The sequence below is a fragment of the Zootoca vivipara genome, chromosome 1 (assembly GCF_965207765.1).
Source record: "Zootoca vivipara chromosome 1, rZooViv2.hap1.1, whole genome shotgun sequence".
NCBI lineage: Eukaryota > Metazoa > Chordata > Lepidosauria > Squamata > Lacertidae > Zootoca > Zootoca vivipara.
In genome coordinates this window covers 62,064,749-62,083,737 of record NC_142582.1, presented here as the reverse complement: position 1 = coordinate 62,083,737, position 18,989 = coordinate 62,064,749, and the positions used below count along the sequence as shown (strand labels likewise).

At 42.6% G+C, this 18,989-nt stretch overlaps 1 protein-coding gene across 1 annotated transcript in view; it reads right to left on the bottom strand.

Moving 5' to 3' along the window:
- Positions 1-5,101: 5,101 nt before the first annotated feature.
- The window catches only part of CD81 (CD81 molecule), a 59,304-nt gene continuing 45,416 nt past the window's right edge, over positions 5,102-18,989 (bottom strand). Inside the window, exons 5-8 of the mRNA XM_035121009.3 lie at positions 14,203-14,313; positions 13,440-13,532; positions 10,546-10,635; positions 5,102-9,596 (exon numbers count right to left, since the gene is read on the bottom strand). Coding sequence (XP_034976900.1) covers positions 9,534-9,596; positions 10,546-10,635; positions 13,440-13,532; positions 14,203-14,313 — 357 coding nt within the window. The 3' untranslated portion in view covers positions 5,102-9,533. The remainder of the gene's footprint in view (positions 9,597-10,545; positions 10,636-13,439; positions 13,533-14,202; positions 14,314-18,989) is intronic.

The window sequence follows — 18,989 nt, the reverse complement described above, 5'->3', positions numbered from 1 at the left end:
AATACGACTGAAAAGCCGTTAAGATTTCTTCCAGGCCAGGTAACGATTGCCGAGGTGTGCATACCGGTACCTAGTTTTCATGGGCGTAGCCAGGATTTTTGTTACGGGAGCAGGCCTTTTGTTGAGGCACGCGCGGAGAACCTCAGTTACCTATGCATTTTTATTGATTTCGGGAGGGGGAGCCCACCATTGGCTATGCCCATGCTGGTATTCGACACCCCTTCCTCACACTTCCCCGGGGTGCAGAAATATTTGCAGAAGGATGTAGTGGCAAAGCTATATGTGTAGCTTAGCATGGAAATGATTTCACAGGAAACTTGTGCCAGGATAGTCTATACTGAGCCCATGTGATTTATTTATTTATTTATCTTTTAATGCTCTAGAACTGTGGTTCCCAACATGGGGCACACGCCCCACAGGGAGGCGATTTGTTTTTTAAGGGGGTATTTCGAGAATGAGTTATTAACAGTGAATGGCCTTTTAGGCTTCCTCTATGACGTGAATAGGAGTTCACTTTTTGATTAATAAGAATTATATATGTCATGGGGGTGGGCATCAGGATTTTAGAGGTACTTAGGTGGGGCATGGCCAAAAATTCAATAAATTTAGTAAATAATAATACTAAAAAAAGGTTGGGAACCATTGGTCTAGAGCTCCAGCTTGAGGCTATGCTTGTTTCCTTATTGTTCTGAAAATACAGGTAGGTAGCCGTGTTGGTCTGAGTCGAAGCAAAATAAAAAAATTCCTTCAGTAGCACCTTAAAGACCAACTAAGTTTTTATTTTGGTATGAGCTTTCGTGTGCATGCACACTTCTTCAGATACACTGGAAACAGAAGTGTCAGACCCTTATATATAGTCCTAATTGCAGTCATCAGCAGCCGTTAACAGCCATCCACAGGTTTACCACTCCCATCAGCCCATCACCCATTCCCACCCACCCCCACCACCCTCTGTATATATATAGGGTCTGACACTTCTGTTTCCAGTGTATCTGAAGAAGTGTGCATGCACACGAAAGCTCATACCAAAATAAAAACTTAGTTGGTCTTTAAGGTGCTACTGAAGGATTTTTTTATTTTGTTCTGAAAATGTTTTTGATGTTTAAAAACTACCAAAAGGAAACATAGAACCTCTAGGAGCAAAACATATAAAACCACATTTTTAAATGCTTCTGCATGAGGAGGCACACCCCAATCCCAGCTAATGTACTAGTCTTTTTCCTATTAGGGTGCCCCCCCCCAAAGAGGAAGTGCATCACCAAAGCAGAGAACTAAAGAGGACTGCAATTTGCATGTCTAAATTTACATGTTAACTTTTTAATTATTTTATGTGTAAACTGCCTTGAAGGCAATTAATAAATTAAGTGTACCAATTACTATAATTAAACTAGATATAGAAAGCAGCTCACAGAGATGGGAAAGACATTGATCACATAACCTGACCTGTGCACCTGCTTAATCAGCTGCTCTCCTTTCTTATGATTATATTTACACAAGACTTAGACAGCCTTATAAAAGATCATATATATATATATATATATATATATATGGACTTAGACAGCCTTTCAAATAGATGGCGTCTTCAAACAGAGACCTGCCTGCTGATGGCCCTCCCAATAGAAGATTGTCTTCTGTAAAGCACATGGGCACCATATTCTCTATGTTCTGATGCAAATATTCAAGTGTTAAAGATGGGAGGGTTTGTACTCTGCACTGTTTTAAACAGGGGGAGGGGAATCACACCCACATCATACACTCAGGGCACATTTAACACATCCTGCCAACTGTAGTTTTCCCCTCACAGAGCTACAGTTGCCAGCACCTCAACAAACTACAGCTCCCAGGATTATTATTTTTGCAGGGGCAGGGGGGGGGTGTCCAAAATTCTTTGGAATGTGCTTTAAATGTATGGTGTGGACTTAGCAAATGCACATATTTGTCCTGGACATGTTTTAGATGGATGTAGAAGATCAAAGGAAACCAGCAAGGCCCCTGTAAGATTACATGTCTTCAAGTTTAAGTTATAATTATGGTCCCAAGGGCAGTCTTGAAAAAACAGAGAAGCCATCTGTAATACAAACTGCTGTCTTTCATTTGTAACATCAGTTTCAATTTATATGCTTTCTGGAAGATTGCTGATTATAGTAATTTATGTAGAGTGAGCCATTTTTGTCCCAGATACAGCCAGCAGTAACAACAGACATGATCAGAATTAAAATTTCCTCATCTTCCTTTAAAAGGGAGGGTTGGTTGTTGTTTTTAAAAGCAGTACTGTAGGATTTGCCCAGACTAAGGTCCATTTAATGCTCCCATGCACAACATACTGAAAATCAAGTGTTTATGTATGGTGATATAATACGATGTTCATAGAGCAGCAGTTTGGAGAGATAAGGTGCAGTTTCGTAAGGATAATGACATCCTTCTACAGGATGTAGAACAGACTAATTTTCTTACTGCTATGCAGCAGAGAAATGCACTTCAATGGCAGGTGCTGGGATTTGCAGGCAAGAAGGGCAGTGTGAAAGGCTTAGCGTCTTGTTCTTCTTTGCATTTTGCATTTACTCCCTCTTTGCCAATGCTCCTTCCTAATCAGGGCCTGAGGAACTAAACAAAAAACCCTGCCCTGAGAGATTGAGGCAATAGCAGCGGATTTTGAAATATGCAGTGTGTGTTTTGGGTGACTTGGCTGATAATATGAGCAGAACTTCTAGTTTTCTGCAGCGTTTTGGTATCAGTTCCTTACTCCCAAAAAAGAGCAAGTTGGAGATGAGCAGATGGTTAAGCGATTTCCTCCAAACAGTGTGTTGAAGCGGCTGAGGCAAAGCAAAATGCAACACACTGAATGCTGCTGAGGATGAATGGTCAAAACAAGAGGAACTATATCCCTTGGGACCAATCACCCTTCTTCTTCTTTTTGCCAGACCACAAAACCCCCAGATGTGTTAGCCCAAAGCCCTCCCAGCCAAGATGGGCTGGCTTAACCATTAGCATTCTGCAGCATATGGCCAGAGCCAAATGCAGCCCTCTGCTCTAGTTTGAGTAGCTGGATGAGGGGGTGGGGGAAATGAGTCTGCCTCTTCTCAGACAATTTCCTGTGACTTAGGGCATGGACTCTCTTTCTTTATTGGGACACAGAAGCACAGTATTCAAGTTCCCAGGTGCAGAAAAGTAGCTTGACTGAGCAGCACGAAGCATGGAATAATATACCACAGAGGCCTGGAGGACAGAATAGGATGGGAACAGAGCATTATTTTTATCAGTACACATGGACCCATTAGACCGAGTTCACTTTTAGGTTTGCTATTGTGCCAGATAAGAAAGTATGGCTTACACAGATTTGCGATAGGGATTCCTGGAATGGGCCACCTATGCGATTTGCAATGGCTTTGCTTTTCACTCATTAATTCCATCCATTCGAACCAGTGTTACAAGGCGTACATCTGTACCCGTGTGTTGCCACTACACACTGGCCTTCAGGACACAACCCCTGTTCAAACCACCCCCGATTGTTAATGGAACTCTGTGCTGCAAACCGATGGTTTCAAGAGGAGTTTGCAATGTTCTTTCAAAGAATCCAGATGATGCTTATCCTAAACCAAGGCCAGGGCCGGCTCTAGGGGTAGGCTGGGTGGTGCGGGGCGCCGGCCCACCAGCCGCGCCAAGAAACAGGGCGGAGCAGGGGCGCCGGAGCGATCTCCGCACCACGGCGCCAGGCACGCTTGAGACGGCCCTGACCAAGGCTCTCCCTTATGGTTAATGTTCCACTCTTTTCCTTTCTAAGGTGCTGATTCCTAATGACCTAACAGACACACACACTTTCAATGATAGCCCACTCCTTTCTGATGTGAACTGAAAAAAGCACTGTATGAAGTTTCATCTGCTGTAGAGATGTCAAAAACCATATGACTGGTTACAGTGTGTGACACCACTTTTATGTTTCACCTGTCTGCCCCCTGCATACCCAAGCCACAAAGCTTTATTCTTCTGAATTTCACTTTGTAGCACATTGACAGCTTTTCTTTTGAACTATTACTTAGGAATCTAGAACTAGTATCTTTGTGTGCAACACATGTGCACACACATAGCCTGTGAACCACCCACACAAATTCCCTGCCTTTCTGTGAAGCAGATTCAAAAGCAGTGAGCGGAGCCTTTTCTAAAAAGCTTAAAATCTCTGATCAGTTTTCATGGCAGGAAGGGGGGCGGGTGTCTGAATTTGTTCTCCCCAAACCGCCCGATAACTTGCCAGTCTTTTTGAAAGGACTCTACATACCCAGCACAGACCGCTGAGTAAAGGTGAGATTGAAGAATACTTCATCTTTTGTTTTTTTCAGTGTGTATTGGGTAGTGCTAGGCAATAATACTATCTATAAATTAAAATAAATAAATAAATAAATAAATAAATAAATAAATAAATAAATAAATACCAGAACCGGTGTTAGAAGTTTTTTTTTTGAGGGACTAGCTTTGCAAAGGGCTGGAAGAAGATTACTCAATACCATAGCTGTCAACTTTTGGATTTGAAAATAAGGGATCAGCAGCACCCTCACCTGTCCCGGGGACAGTCTACGGGGGGACAGTGTACGGTATATCTAACAATCCAGGATAGCAGCGGGAAACAGCGCTGGAATAAGGGAATTTCCAGCAAAAAAAGGGAGTGTTGACAGCTATGCTCAATACTTCTGAAGCTGGCCACCACCCACGAGTGTAACTACTAACAACTATTCCGATGCACCCCAATCTTTTTAACACTCGCTCCCTTTTATGCAAAGTCCATATTTTTTGCTCTTATGAGACAAGAAGGCCACTTGAATGACATATACCCCTACTGAGCTTTCTGACACAATAGATAAGACAAGTCACCTTGCACAATGGCAGGATGAAGCACACCAGCTTTTTAAACAGCAACAGCGTCTCCTATATATATATTTGGGTACAGGAAGTGACTATTGCTTTTAAACAGGAAAAGAAAAGAAAAGAAAACCCTGAAAGGAAGTATTAAGGAAACGGAATTCACCCAAGCTGGATGCTATCCATGAATCCAGAGTTAGCACAATCGTTCCATGGTGTTAGGGAAGGAATAAATCTGACAGTACACCGCTGACGTTTCTGCTGTTTAATTGTTTTCATATATCATTTCTTAAAAAAGTTATTTTGACAGATTATTTTAACATTCAGATAAACAAGCAAGACAACAGCAAGTGGACATGATTTCTGGGCAGAAGCACAGCCAAGGGGTTGAGATGGGGAGGGGCTGCCATTCTCCCCGATGTATCCCTTGTTCCACATTTCTAGAGGCAACTAAGTGCAAAGGCCAGGCTGTTTGTTGTAACCAACAAGAGGCAAAAACTTGCATGCATTCTCTTGTTCTTGGGTTTGCTGCAACCTGTAGCAGGGCTGGGCAATGGCAGCAAGCCCTTTGGAGTGACCACAGCCTGTTTAGTTGGCCTAAATGGGAAACAGATAGTTTTGGGATAGTTCACGCTGCGTATCAGAAGCCGATTTTATCCCCCTAAATTAAGCCCCATTTTGGAACTGAGAGTTTCCTCATGGCTTTCTTCTAAACAAGAGTAGGATTCAACTGGCCAATAAGCCCGGCAGTTGGTAAGGGTAAGGTCTCTCTTCCCTTGGCTTCTTCGCCATGCCCCCATTTGTTCCCCATTCCCATGGCTGGTTTTGCCAGTGCTATGGAGACTAGATGGGTGAAACATTCAGATGTCACAATTTACTTACTGTCTGTAAGGAACATAGGGCTTCATCACACAGTACACACCAGGAGAAAATGTTTATTAAAAAATTGCAAAAGTGACAAAGAAGGCAGAGGGGGGGAAAATAGTAGTTAACACACATATAGCTTGTGGCATGCTCCACAGTATAAAAAAGAAACCCAAGCATTCAGCACAATGTGGCCAGCAGTTCTGTTTGGCCTTTCCCTATGGTCTCCATCATGGCTCTGTTTAATTCAAACAAATCCAACAAAGAGAAAGGGGGAATGTTATCCTCCTCCTTTGGCTTAGAAGAGAGAGTTATTTGCCATACTATCTTCCAAGAAACAGGAACCATCAAAAAATAATGTTTCAGACACATCCATACTCCCAAACCTAACCCTGCCAATTGATGTTCTCTGGGGAACCACAACCAATCAAGAGGCTTCTCAGATCCAGCCAGAACAACTCTTCACATAGCATTGTGCAAATACGTTGTCAGATGTAACAGTACAATGCTTTGCACAGTCAGCTCTCTTCCACCTAGCATTAGAAATGGGCTTCTCTTGCTTGGGTTCCCACCTTTTAAATACTAGAGCCATATTGGAGGAGAGATTCTCCACACCACCAGTCTCTACTTAAAGCGAACCCCAATCAATGGCACAGGGGTTATTTTAAGCCCACCTTGGAATGCTGAAACTACCCTCGTCCCTCTCTTGCTAGTCCCTCAGTGCATTGCAGACAGGAAAAGGGAAGCAAGAACATGTATCCTGCTTTGCCTGGCACTGAAAAGTGGCCTTATGTCTATAGTTTTGCAGAAGCAGCAAATTATGTGATACAAACTTATTGAGGACTGTACCATTTCACACAGTACTCTGTTGTAGAAAGAAAGAAGCTCTACACACAGAACTACTGCCATGATGGGGAGAAGCCTAATAAAGAACCCTCTTCCCAACATCAGGCTTTCTGTATGCAAAGGAACGATTTTCATTATTATTTTAAAATTTGGGAGAGCACTCTGTCGTAAGATTCCCTACCTGTGATCTGTAGAAGTACAGTCCAGAAACAGTTGTAAAACACAATCTTCAGACTATGGTACATTGTCCACTGGCCCCCCCCCCGGCTTTCAGATATTCATGGGATTTCAGATGTGTACTTATCCTTGTAAAGCACTTCTGTCCTTTCTACCACTCCACTTAAGATCACACCCTCCTGAAGCTGCTTTACATTACAGTGTCAAAGCATTGTTGAATGCACTTGTACGTAACATGTAGCTTGTGCCTTACCCACAAGGCATGCTCCGGAAAACTTCTTCCTCCCTCTCCTCTTGTCCTGCTATCGCACTTCAATGGCAGCATGATCCTCAATAATCTCCTGCACCCACCTTCCACAGACATGGTATTGCAACATGACCTGTGCCTGAAGCAAACATTTCCCCCCTAAGAATGGGCTTAATCCATGTTCAGTTCTTGGAGGACAGGTCAGCGAATCTTCCAACACAGAGTTGTGGCTGCTCGCACATTGTAAACTGAATGCTGAACAGTATCAAACTTATGGTATAGAAAAAACAAACTGCTTAGAGGTGTATTTATATACATTTCTCAAGGACACTCAACAGAAGGCAGTGAGTTACAAACATCCATTTTGTACGCTGGTAACCCCAATGCACATATATATATTATATGTAAATAAATGTACATGCACAATTGATACCTAGAAGTTGCAGACAGAGCCTATTATACTGGAACACGTGACCCCAGAACCTGTGAAGGATGGGTGGGATGGGTGGTAAGGTTCAATTTTTGTTTCCAGTGCATGCAAAGTTTGACATTCAGGGCAGTGTTGCTTTAAGGCTATTTCTAAGGCTAAAAGATCTCAATCAGTCCCCTCAACTGCATCTTTCAAGACTCTGAGGCATTGCTTCCTTAGGGCACCATAGGGGGGAAAGGGTGGCAGCTGAGCGAGAATCTTGACCAAACTTTCCCTTTCATCCTGTTTTCTGACCTGCCTTGCTTAACCCAAGGCTGGATTTGCACTGAACCTCTGGGTTACTCTAATTGCTGAAAAAGGATCTAATTCAGAAAAAGGATCTGCACCTAGTGCTGAGTCAACCATTCAAGCCCAGTGCTTCTAGCTGCGCACTAAAAGCATTCCAACTAGTGTTGGAAGATTATATCTGCAGCATTGTGCGTGCGCCTCTCTCTTTTTTCGTTCATGCTGTCCCCTGCTGTTCTAAAGGGCATCCTGGCATTCACTGCAAGTTGGGAAGATCAGCAGGGGGAAACCGGGATTAAATTACTCCTTCAAGAACAAACAGAACAGAAGTCAAACTATTAAGTGGGGTGATAGCACGGGGCTTGCTTGTGACTGTTTTCTATAACACAGGATTAACTTACTACCGGACTAACAAATAAGCCCTCTCGTAAGGAAGAGGTCGGTGGGACTTCTTGCCCCAACTGTAACAAATTTCAAGTTGCAACTTGAAAAAAAGCATTTTTTTGGGGGGGGAAGGGGAGGGTGCCTAAACTCTAGCTTGTCCAAAGAAAGATAAATTATATGAGTTGTCAACTGAAAACAAACACACGCGGCTTCATGTTTGCAGCTCAGGTGTTGTCGGTAAGGGTGAAGTCCTGGGAACCAGCTTTGCTTGAAAAGTATTTAAGCCCCATCCCTAAGGTTTTACTTCTGGTGTTTGAAGATGAAAACATCTTCCAATTTCTACTTACAGGGTCACACACACCTTGTTGGTTACCCACCTCTATTACCAAGTTTTAAAAAGGCACAAGAATAGGTGCCTTCTTAAAACAAAAAACCCCTACATATTTAAATGAACAGGTTTCTAGCCATTGTTTAAGAGATCGCCTTCCACGGATACTTTTTGGCATCTTTAGAAAACTGCACATTTATGAAATAAGAGACCTCATTCAACATTTGCATTCAGAATTAACCATCTAAGCACATGTGCAAGTTCAGTTTTTGCAGTGAGATATAGAAAGCTTTAACATTCCATTACCAGACCTATTCAATTCTCTCTTTCATCTAAAATCCACCTGCTAAGATAAAAAACATTTTTTTAAAAAAAAAATGTGGGGTTTTTTTAATGCTCCTGATTCTAAATTTTATGAGGACTTTTGGAGATTGGGAGACACAACGGACTTTTGACTTAGGACAATTTATGAAAAAAGGTCTCTCCACTCTTCACTGAAAAGGTGCCAGTCAGATATACAGACACACTCACCTGTCTAATAACAAAATGGCAGGACTGAGTGCATCTTCATGCCAAGGGACTCTTGAATCCTTACACACTCAAAAGTTTTAGAGAATGTGTCCAAGATTACTTCTGAACTAAGATAAAGAGATTGTTAAGGGGGACATGCTGGAATTAGGTGTCAACAAAGGTTTCAGTATGTTTGTTTGTTTTTTTAAAAAATCACTTTCAGAGAATAAGGATGCACCAAGTTTCTATATTCCTCATAAAAAGGGGTGGCACCTGTGCATGATACCCTCTTTTTCCACGTAGGCAGCACAAGAAGAATGACAAGGGAAGAGAAGAAAAAGCTCTCTTTGATAAAGGCCTGGAACCACTGGAATGATTTACCACCCAAACTGATGTGTAACTAACTCCGCCACAAATATACAGAAACTCCCCCTCCCACCACCCTTAAACAAACAAAAAGAAGACTTTCCAAGTAAGAATGATAAGTACTGTATGGTAATATCTGAAATATTTATATACATAATTTTCTTTGTCTTTTGTTGGAAGTATCTCCTGGTCAGACACTTTGGGGTCTCTTCGGCACCATTGCTTCGCCTCTGCCCTCCCGCTTCTCAATAGACCGAGCTGTTTCGGATGCCGCAGCACAACACCATGCTCAGGATCATCTCAAAGATCTGCAGGCCAAGAGGGAACATCAGAGAGAATCCAGCTCCAGCTCAAGCTATGTCCCTAGGCTAAGTTAACCATAGGCAAGGCCTCCCATTTCTATTCAGACTGGCAAGAAGCGGAAGAGAAAACTAGTTCTGCTAATGCAGGCAGAGATTAGTTTTAATTTGTTGTTGTTGAAGCTGGGGAAAAAGAGAGCGTGAACAATAAAACCCAGTCTGCATTTTCGAGGCTTTCAGGAGCAAAGAGTACAAACTGAACTTTTTAGTTCTAGGTGGAATTCTGCTGCTCCTCCATATTTCTCCAAGCTTCTGTTTTCCCTCACATTGAATGCTAAAAAGTTGGTAGGTTTTTAGCTGGTCTTATTTTTATTCTGCAAGATGCCTTGAGTTCTGTCATGGAAGAAGGTGGGCTATATATAAATAGTTTATATGCACTTTAAAATAATTAATATATCATATCATATCATCATGAGATAATTTTCTTGATAAAGTGGTTGAAATGTAATTCTAATTGGAAAGGATATTCTGTCGAGCTAAGCGTCCACTGGGCAAAATCAAAATAGCCTTTAAAGGAGAGAGAGAGAACAAAAGGAAGACTTGAATCTTAAAATGATCCTTCATCTTCTATGGGAGGGTAGAGGGATAAGGAATATTCTCCAGCTCTGATTTAGGGAACAGAGTGCCTTAGAAGCTTCTCTTCCTCCCTTGCTATCCAGAAAAGCATTGCAGGCTAAGGAAGAAGCAGTCCATTTCTGGGAAAGCTGCATCTTGCCCTTGCTCTGCAAGGAGAGAATGAGGAGAAGCTGTCAATCATTCTAAACTGACAACTGACCTAGAGGTCCATCAACATACTGCCCACAGCTGCTGCATGGATGGCACCTCAACAGGCCCTCTGGGAATATCCCATATTCCACAAACCCACAGCCGCTGGCACCATAACAACTCCAGCACTTACCATGATCACAGCCACCACTATGGCGGCAATGCCAATCAAGTACAGTTTTCCAGAGAACAGCTCATCAATTTTATGGTGACAGCTTAGGTCCTGTGGTAAAATGAACAGAATAACATAATGAGTCTTCTGGATGAGGCCAATGGCTCATCTGGTCCAGAATCCTGTTCTCACAATGGTCAACCAGATTCAGTCACAGCACAGATTTGTATAATGACTTTATGATACCCACAGGTTTATTCTCAATTCCTTTCTTAATGATCCCTAGCATGGGATTTGTTCCCCCCCCCCAGCTGCCATACATTAGGTCAACCAGGTCTTATTCCTGGTAAGTCACCACCAGTTCAGGGCATATACCTTTGTTGCAGGTTGTCAAGCAGCTTGGTATTTGTTTGTTTTGGCTCCCGAATGCTGCAAACCTGGAAGTGAGTGTTCCGTTTTGTGACCTTTTTTGGAAGCCGAACATCTGATGCAGCTTCTGCGGCTTCCAGTTGAGTGCAGAAAGCTCCTGCAGCCAATCGGAAGCCGCGCCTTTGTTGCCGAACATTTTCCGAAGTCAAACGGACTTCCGGAATGGATTCCGTTCAACAAACAAGGTACGACTGCATGTGAAATTAAGATTTACTTACGGTATTTTTGCCCTGGCATGCATTACACTTGTTTACATTGAATTGCATTTGCCATTTTGCAGCCCATTTGCTGAGTCTGGTGAGATCTGTTTGAAGCTCATCGCAATCACTTGTTGTTTTAATGACCCCGAACAATTCAGTATCACCACCAAACTTGGCTACTTCACTGATCACCCTTAAACGTTTATGGACATACAGTCATATTTCGGTTTAAGTACGCCTCCGTTTGAGTATTTTCAGTTTAAGTTCTCCGCGGAGCTGTCTGGAACGGATTAATCCACTTTCCATTACTTTCAATGGGAAAGTTCGCTTCAGGTTAAGTACACTTCAGGTTAAGTACGGACTTCCGGAACCAATTACACTCATACCTCGGGTTAAGTACGCTTCAGGTTGAGTACTCCACGGACCCGTCTGGAACAGATTAATCCACTTTCCATTACTTTCAATGGGAAAGTTCACTTCAGGTTAAGTACAGACTTCTGGAACCAATTGTGTTTGTAAACCGAGGTACCACTGTATTATAAAGAACAGGCCTCAATACCAATAATGGATGTAACAAGTAAACATCCTGTTATGTGAGCATAGTTATTTGCCATTATGTGTGACCATCAGGAAAACTAAACACAGAGCTAAGGCCATTCAATCAATTCATTTATTTCAATCCAAGGTTAGCAGAAGGATGAGTGTGGCCTAAGCATTAGATGACACCTCCTGCTGCTCTTTGTACAAAGGCCCAAACTGCTGTTTATAATAACTTAATAGCCTCCCAAAACAGCTTTCGACCTACCTGTTGCAGTCAAAAAACAAAACACAAAAAACCTGCCCTGTAGCTATAATACTGTAGTAAGCCATTAACTGATGTACATCTAATAAAAAAAACACATGTTATTAGGGATGTTCAAGCCATTCTATGCATAGTTTCAATACATGGGGCCATGCTTCCCAGCTGCACCCCTAACACTGCATGCTGTGCCTCCTTGAAGCCCATGCATTTGGTGAGATGTTTAAAAAGGGAACCCCAACGGCGCAGGTTTCCTGGTTGTTTTTTGAGAGTCTGTGTGCTTAGGCTTCCTTTTCAAGCATCTTGCTGAAGGCATGGACCTTGGAGAAGGGGTGATCAGTGGGGGTATGGAAGGATAGGGGGTGTTGTGACTCCTGCAGTTCTCTCTCTGTACTGGCTTTGTTCATGGAGGGTATTGCTGTACATCGCTATAGACAAATTATATATATATATATATATATATATATATATATATATATATATATATATATAAACTAGTATTATGCAGCAGGGCCCACTCACAAAAGATTAGGTGAATGAGTTCTTACCCTTGCAAAGGTAGAATTGTCAATATTATGGTACACATTTATTTATCCTCACTCTGGAGTATTCTGCTATGTATGTTGGTGGAAAGATTGAAGGAATTACTTTTACTATTCATGAGTTCACTGCACAGCAATATTTTAAAAATACTAAAATGGGGCACTGTGCCTTGGTTCCGAGATCCTGAAGGTGCCTAGCTAGGTATTAGTGAACCAGTACCAGAGCTGGATTTGCACTGGCACCTGGTCAAAGACTACCATGGCTCTCTGACAGATAAAGGAATGCAGCCAAAACTTGACTACTCTTGAAGCATGTACCCAGCAATTCACCAATGCGGCTCTCCAGTGGTTGGAAGAGAATTCCCTTCACATTTATGAAAAAAAACAGCACAGGTCATCACTTGTTCAGTCCTTAATGTGAGAAATCAATTCTGACTGCAGACCATAGCTGCCAAGTTATCCCTTTTTTTAAGGGATTTTCCCTTATGCTGAATAGGCTTCCTCGCGAGAAAAGGGAAAACTTGGCAGCTATGCTGCAGACTTGCACCCTTCTGCTGCAATAAAGGTTTATTTGGGGAAAGACAGCTATAGCATTTGTATAGAACTAGGGCTGGTTTTGAAGCACCCTCCTAGCCCTCAGAGCAAGGCGAGCACCACTCTCTTGTAGATATTTAAAACAGTTCAAACTGCCTTTCTACTACAGAAAGTTACCTTGCGCGCTTAAACAAACATGACACAGAGTGCCACAGATCCATTTATATACCTTAGGCTTAATGAAAGTCCTGGCCCCGGGGCGAAAGGAGTGCAGAAACAACCCTAAAGCTGTACTTCATATTGCAAGCTCAACATGGTGCATTATTCCACTCCCAATCAACTGAAGTCTTGCCAGAGATGAAAGGCCCATTCACTGAAAACAAGAGGTGTATCACACAGACACTTCCTTACCTGCGTAAGTGCTGAACTCACAGTTTGACTACAGAGATCAGGTTGAAGCATGTTGAGTGCAGTTTCCAGGGCGCTTCCACCACAGCATTTTAGCTGTAAGCAGAGAAATGGATTGGAGTGAGCATTCTAACAGGGAATCTCCGAGAAGGAAGGAAAAGGTCTGAGCTGGAAGTCTGGAAAGAATCCAAAAAGTGGGCTGGAAGGTGGCACCTTATACTAGACGACGATCTTCTTTGAACCTTTGCAGGGGTAGCCACCTCTCATTTAAGAGCTATTATTATATAATATGAAGACCTGCAGGTGTTGGTTTCATCTTTTCTCTTTATAAGCAGACCTCACACCATATCACTGGTGCACTGCAATCCAATGAAAAGCACAATGGGATCTGTCATATGAAATTTCAGTTCTTCCCATTCCTGGTCCTCCCCTCTTTTTGGGGGAGATGGCAAACCTGAACACATAATGTTCCCATGTCAACCCCTTTTGGTTTTTATTTAGCCACTTAAAATGTCTGCTATCTTTCTTGCATCCTGCTCACTGGTCTCAACAATCCCTCTTGGAGAAACCCGAAGTGCTTGAATGGTCAAAGGGGGAAGAGCCTCTTAAATTCAACGAGGGCTTGCTTTACAGGGACAATAGCAGTGTTCTGAATTATTTACTCCCTGAGCAAGGCAGGCACTTTTTTGAACAACACAGATGCCAACTACATGCCTGTGGATGGAAGGTCAAGTTTGATTTCCCACAAATTGTGCATCCAGCTTACTGTTTCGTGGAAGGTTTTCACAACTGTCTTTGCCTTGTTTGCTTTATCAGGGTCACTTGACTTTGCTTGGAGTACCGCTTGGTCATAGAACTGTCTGATATCTTTGGCAATCTGCAAAGGGGACGGGGAGAGGGAAGAAGATACAGTCACAATGAAAAATGCTAACCATGTATTTTCTATAGTTTCCAGTTGCTTAACAGAGGCTAAGTTCAGAGCAGGGAGCTGGGCTTGCAGAAAGGTCTGTCACACACTTGAAAAGAGAAGGCAATCTAGCAAGATGGAGTTAAAACAGTAAGAGGAGTGCTACAAGCTGGATAGGCCCTCTGCCCTCAATAAATGCTAGAGGAACTCAGTGCCCAGTCAGGATAATCATTCAGTTAAGAGTACATGAGTTTGAACCAACAGTCTCCTGCAGGCCTCACAGGTCCTAAAGCAGGAGAACAATATTATTGGCAATATTAGTGCCCCAAACCAAGGACTAGTTGTCCCAAACCAAGGACTAGTTGTTGATGCATGGAAAGAGCTGTCCAAAGGCTTCTCTCATCAACGTAGTGGAGCTGGAACATGTCACTTTGTTCTGTCGCCCAAATGCCCAGCCACTGCTTTTCCACTGCAGCATCAGGAGGAACCAATTTCCAGTATTGGGTGTGTGTGTGTGTGCACAAGATTTGGCTTGGATACTAAACCGGAGTTTCAGGAAACAGCCTGGCTCATTCCACAGTGCTCTGTTGGCTGCCTGATTCCATCCAAGTCTGCTTCATTTTCCCTATCCCATTCATTATTGGGAAGTGAAACAAATGGCTGCAACTTGTTTTCTACTTGGCAGAAATGGATGTAATTACCAGGTACAATAGCCACTTCAGAATTGATGAAGTCTAATTGCTGGAGGGGCAGGAGATTTTTTTGTGCTGGGCACATTTAAAAGGATACACACACACACACACACTTCATTTTGGGGTAGAACTGGATGAAATTTGAAGGCAAGAATCCGCATCCCCCGCTCCTTTTTGAAGGCACGAATTCTAGCAAATTTCAGAAGGATGGCTGCAGTGCTTTTCCCACAAAAGCAGCCTTTACAATTTCGGAGTGGATGAAAAGGGAATCATTTAATCTTTCCTATTGTTTTGGTGACAATTGTTCTGAAAGTTGCAGGCATGACAGAGGTGCACCTGCGCAATAAACCCATTGAACGGTAGACAATTAAGTCTGGCACCTTTTGTGCTAGGCACACTTACAGTTAATGGGGTGGGGTGGGGTGGGGAGGGGGAAGCAAATTATAAAACATTCACTTTATGTATAAAATCATTCCCGCTGATTACAAGTTTAACCTGTCAGTCACAACAGAGCTCCTCTCCCCCTTCTCTCTCTGTTGTTTCCTGTACTGCCTTCCGGAATTTTCCTTACATGGTAAGTTTAGAGGCTTTAAGTTGCAATTTTAGTAGATGTCTGAAGCATTTTTTAAATGTAGATTTCAGAGGCACCATTTCAGTGGTCTCTGCTTCAACTTTCAGAGGCACCATTTCAGTGGTCTCTGCTTCAACTCATACCACCTTGTGCAGATCTCACTTTGCCTCAAGCGTGCCCCAAATCCTTTCAAGGCACCCCATTTCACATTGGAATGTGCTCAAATTTGATGCATACCTCTAGTTTTCAGGGAAGAAAACACAGGGAGGAGGATACAGTACAAAACTTTGGGCAAGAAACAGATGGTAGGATGGATAAGGTCCCCAGCTTTGAGGAGGGGGTGCTCACAGATAGCAGCTGTGATCAGGTGTACTAGCTTCAATTGGTATTCTGGCTGTGCCTCTTTCTGGACCTCGCTCCTGTTGTGCACACCCTGAGACCTGCTTCACCTGGTTTCCATCATGCATTTTGTGTAGCACTTAGGTAACTTAGAAGCTTCCAACTCCTGCCATGTTCTGCAACTCAATTCATACTCAAGGCTAACCATGTGGATTCCATTATGCCATTACTTCCATCTCCCCAGGGTAGTTTCCAGGCCAACTCCAAGGTGCTAGTTTTAATCTTTCAAACCCTACAAGGGCTGGGCCTTGGATATTTGAGGGGATGCTTTCTTCCATGTGCACCTCCCTATTGTTTCTGAGGGTGCCCTCATTATAAAAGGGTGAGGTTGGTCCATAATGGCTATTTGTTGGGTCCCTGCAATTGGGAAAAAAATCCCCCCCATCACAAACATGACAAATTGGTTTGTTGAGGAAGACTATGAAAGCTTCTTTTTCGATAAGACTTTTAAGCCTGCAGTGGAAACCTGTGCCCTCCAGTTCTCCCCTTGTGTGCTTAAAAAACAAAGCCAAGCGCTAAATAAAGCATCATGAGTGTCGTGCTCCAGAATCAACAGAGTTGCAGCAGGGCAAATGCATTGTGGATTTAAACTCTTTTAGGGAAACACATGCGTGGGCCAGCTGTTTGCAGCTGTGCTAAGGGGAACATGCCCTCTTCACATCCCAATCTAAGCTACCCCTTGGGGAAGTAGGAAGTTGAGAAACAGCATGCCAGATTTCATTTTAAAAGGAGAGAATAGGAGGCTGTTTTTATTAAGGGATAATTTGCCCTAGGGGAAGACCATTAAGGACTACAAAATCCTCCTATTTCATTTCTTCAGTGCCATCTGGAACTGGCTAGTGGATAAAAACACTGATAATAGAATTTCCTCCCACTGTGCACAGTCTGCAGAAGGGCTCAGATGACACCAATGCTAATAAAAGTGAGTGGTCATTTGATACTGAGGAATGAGTGTGTGTCATTCAAATTACAATGGTACCTCGGTTTAAGAACAGCCCTGTTTAAGAACTATTCGGTTTATAAGTAGTGTCCCAGTTTGCGAACTTTACCTCAGTCTAAGAACGGAAGCCGAACAGTGGAAGAGCACCGGTGGCGGGAGGCCTCATTAGAGAAACCGCACCTCGGTTTAAGAACGGTTTTTTTTTAAGAACGGACTTCCAGAACAGATTAAGTTTGTAAACCGAGGTACCACTGTATTCCCATATATCGTGGCTGTGTGGTGCTGGTGCTAAGCTCTTTCTCATGCAATCACAGGAACCCCACACTCCTCATGGTGGGATGAGAGAAATCAGTATCATCTCAGTGAAACAACATAATCAAGTTTGCCTCCACACCATGCTATAGGGTTGTGTGTGTGTGAGAGAGAGAGGGGGGATGAAGACAACAAGTGCAGACAGGCAGAAGAAGAAAAATAAGGATGAGCAGAAAAGGGGAGCAAAACCTACTAGTTACTCTCAGAAATAAGATCTTTACCACAGCTCTAAACACATAGTTTCGAAGAGGATAAATCTATGTGCATGTGATTCCCTGGATGAATATTGCCACCTATCTTGTGAGAGAAAGAAATTCTGGAGTTTTGGGATGGATAACATTTGAGGCTACAGGTATCTGAAGAAGTGTGCATGCACTTGAAAGCTCATACCTATGAGAAACTTAGTTGGTCTCTAAGGTGCTATTGGAAGGATTTTTTTATTTATTTTGATCTGAGGCTACAGTGACCCAAACGTAGTAAGAGTGATATAAACACAACTTAAAGTAATATTGTAAAAAAGTAGGCTACTCAAGAGGTCCAAAGTTTTCCAACTGTTATTCAACAGGATGTAATGTGCTTGTATATAAACAGCCCTTGATTATGCAAAGGTTGCAAGGGGGTGGGGAGAATCCTTGGCAGTCTCTTCCAAAAGATAATTGCTCTTGCAAGTTAAAAAAACAAACCCCAGTGTCCTTTATTTCAAGCTATTCATTGCTATAATCGTTATAATGCTTACCTTGGATTGATTTAATAACCCCCTGCATTGCCTACTTTTTTTCCTCCCTGTGAGAGCATTTATTTATTGCCCCCACAGCCATTAATCTACTTTATGATAAGGTAACCAAATCAGCATCTTTTATTACATAACTTCTTCCTGGCTCTCCCTTGCCTCGCCCTGTGTTTTCATTATCCCTTTAAGTCTAGACATCAGAACAACTTGCAGATGCATAGTTTTCCATAGCCTCAAACTCCATAATAATGTTCCTAAAAACGCTGTATTATTTGTGTAACCACAATGTTGTGGTTAGCCACAAAGACTAACACGGGGAGAGAAAACCCTTCTCCAAGTCTGAAAATTTAACTTCCATTACATAGGTATTTGTCTTATATAAGGCTATGCACAGAAAATCAAAGAAACTATGAGATGAACTGCCGTGGCCCCAAATGTACAATTTTAGTTTTTTTCTATCCCAAATGGTCTTGCACAAAATTGAATGTGTATACCCAACCCACAAGCAACAATGCTAATCCTTACCACCTTCTGGACTTTGGTAAACACCTCAGAGGAGTAGGTTTGACATGTGTTCTTTGTTGAAGTACTAACACCTATTCAAGGATATAACCACAATATAGTCCGCATGAGGCTATAGGATTCCCCCCCCCCTGTGTTTTTAGCGGTTCTTGTTTTTATGTCAGTCACCCTGAATCCTATCAGGGACAAAGGTGGGATATACTACACTACTACTGATGAATGATAATAGCAAACTTGCTATCTGTGTTATAACCCCCATAAAGTAATTTAGTGCAAGGATGAAACACAGGAAACCAAGTTGCGCAGTCAGACCACTGTAGCCCACCCTGTACAGTATAGTCTACACTGACAGGCAACCCTTGCCAGTGTTTTAGACAGGAGTTTTTCTCAGCCCTATCAGTAGGTTTGCGGATACCTTAAGGTTTGTAGAAATAAATTTTGTAAAAAAGAAAAAGCGAAAAACACCCTAAAGGGGTGACA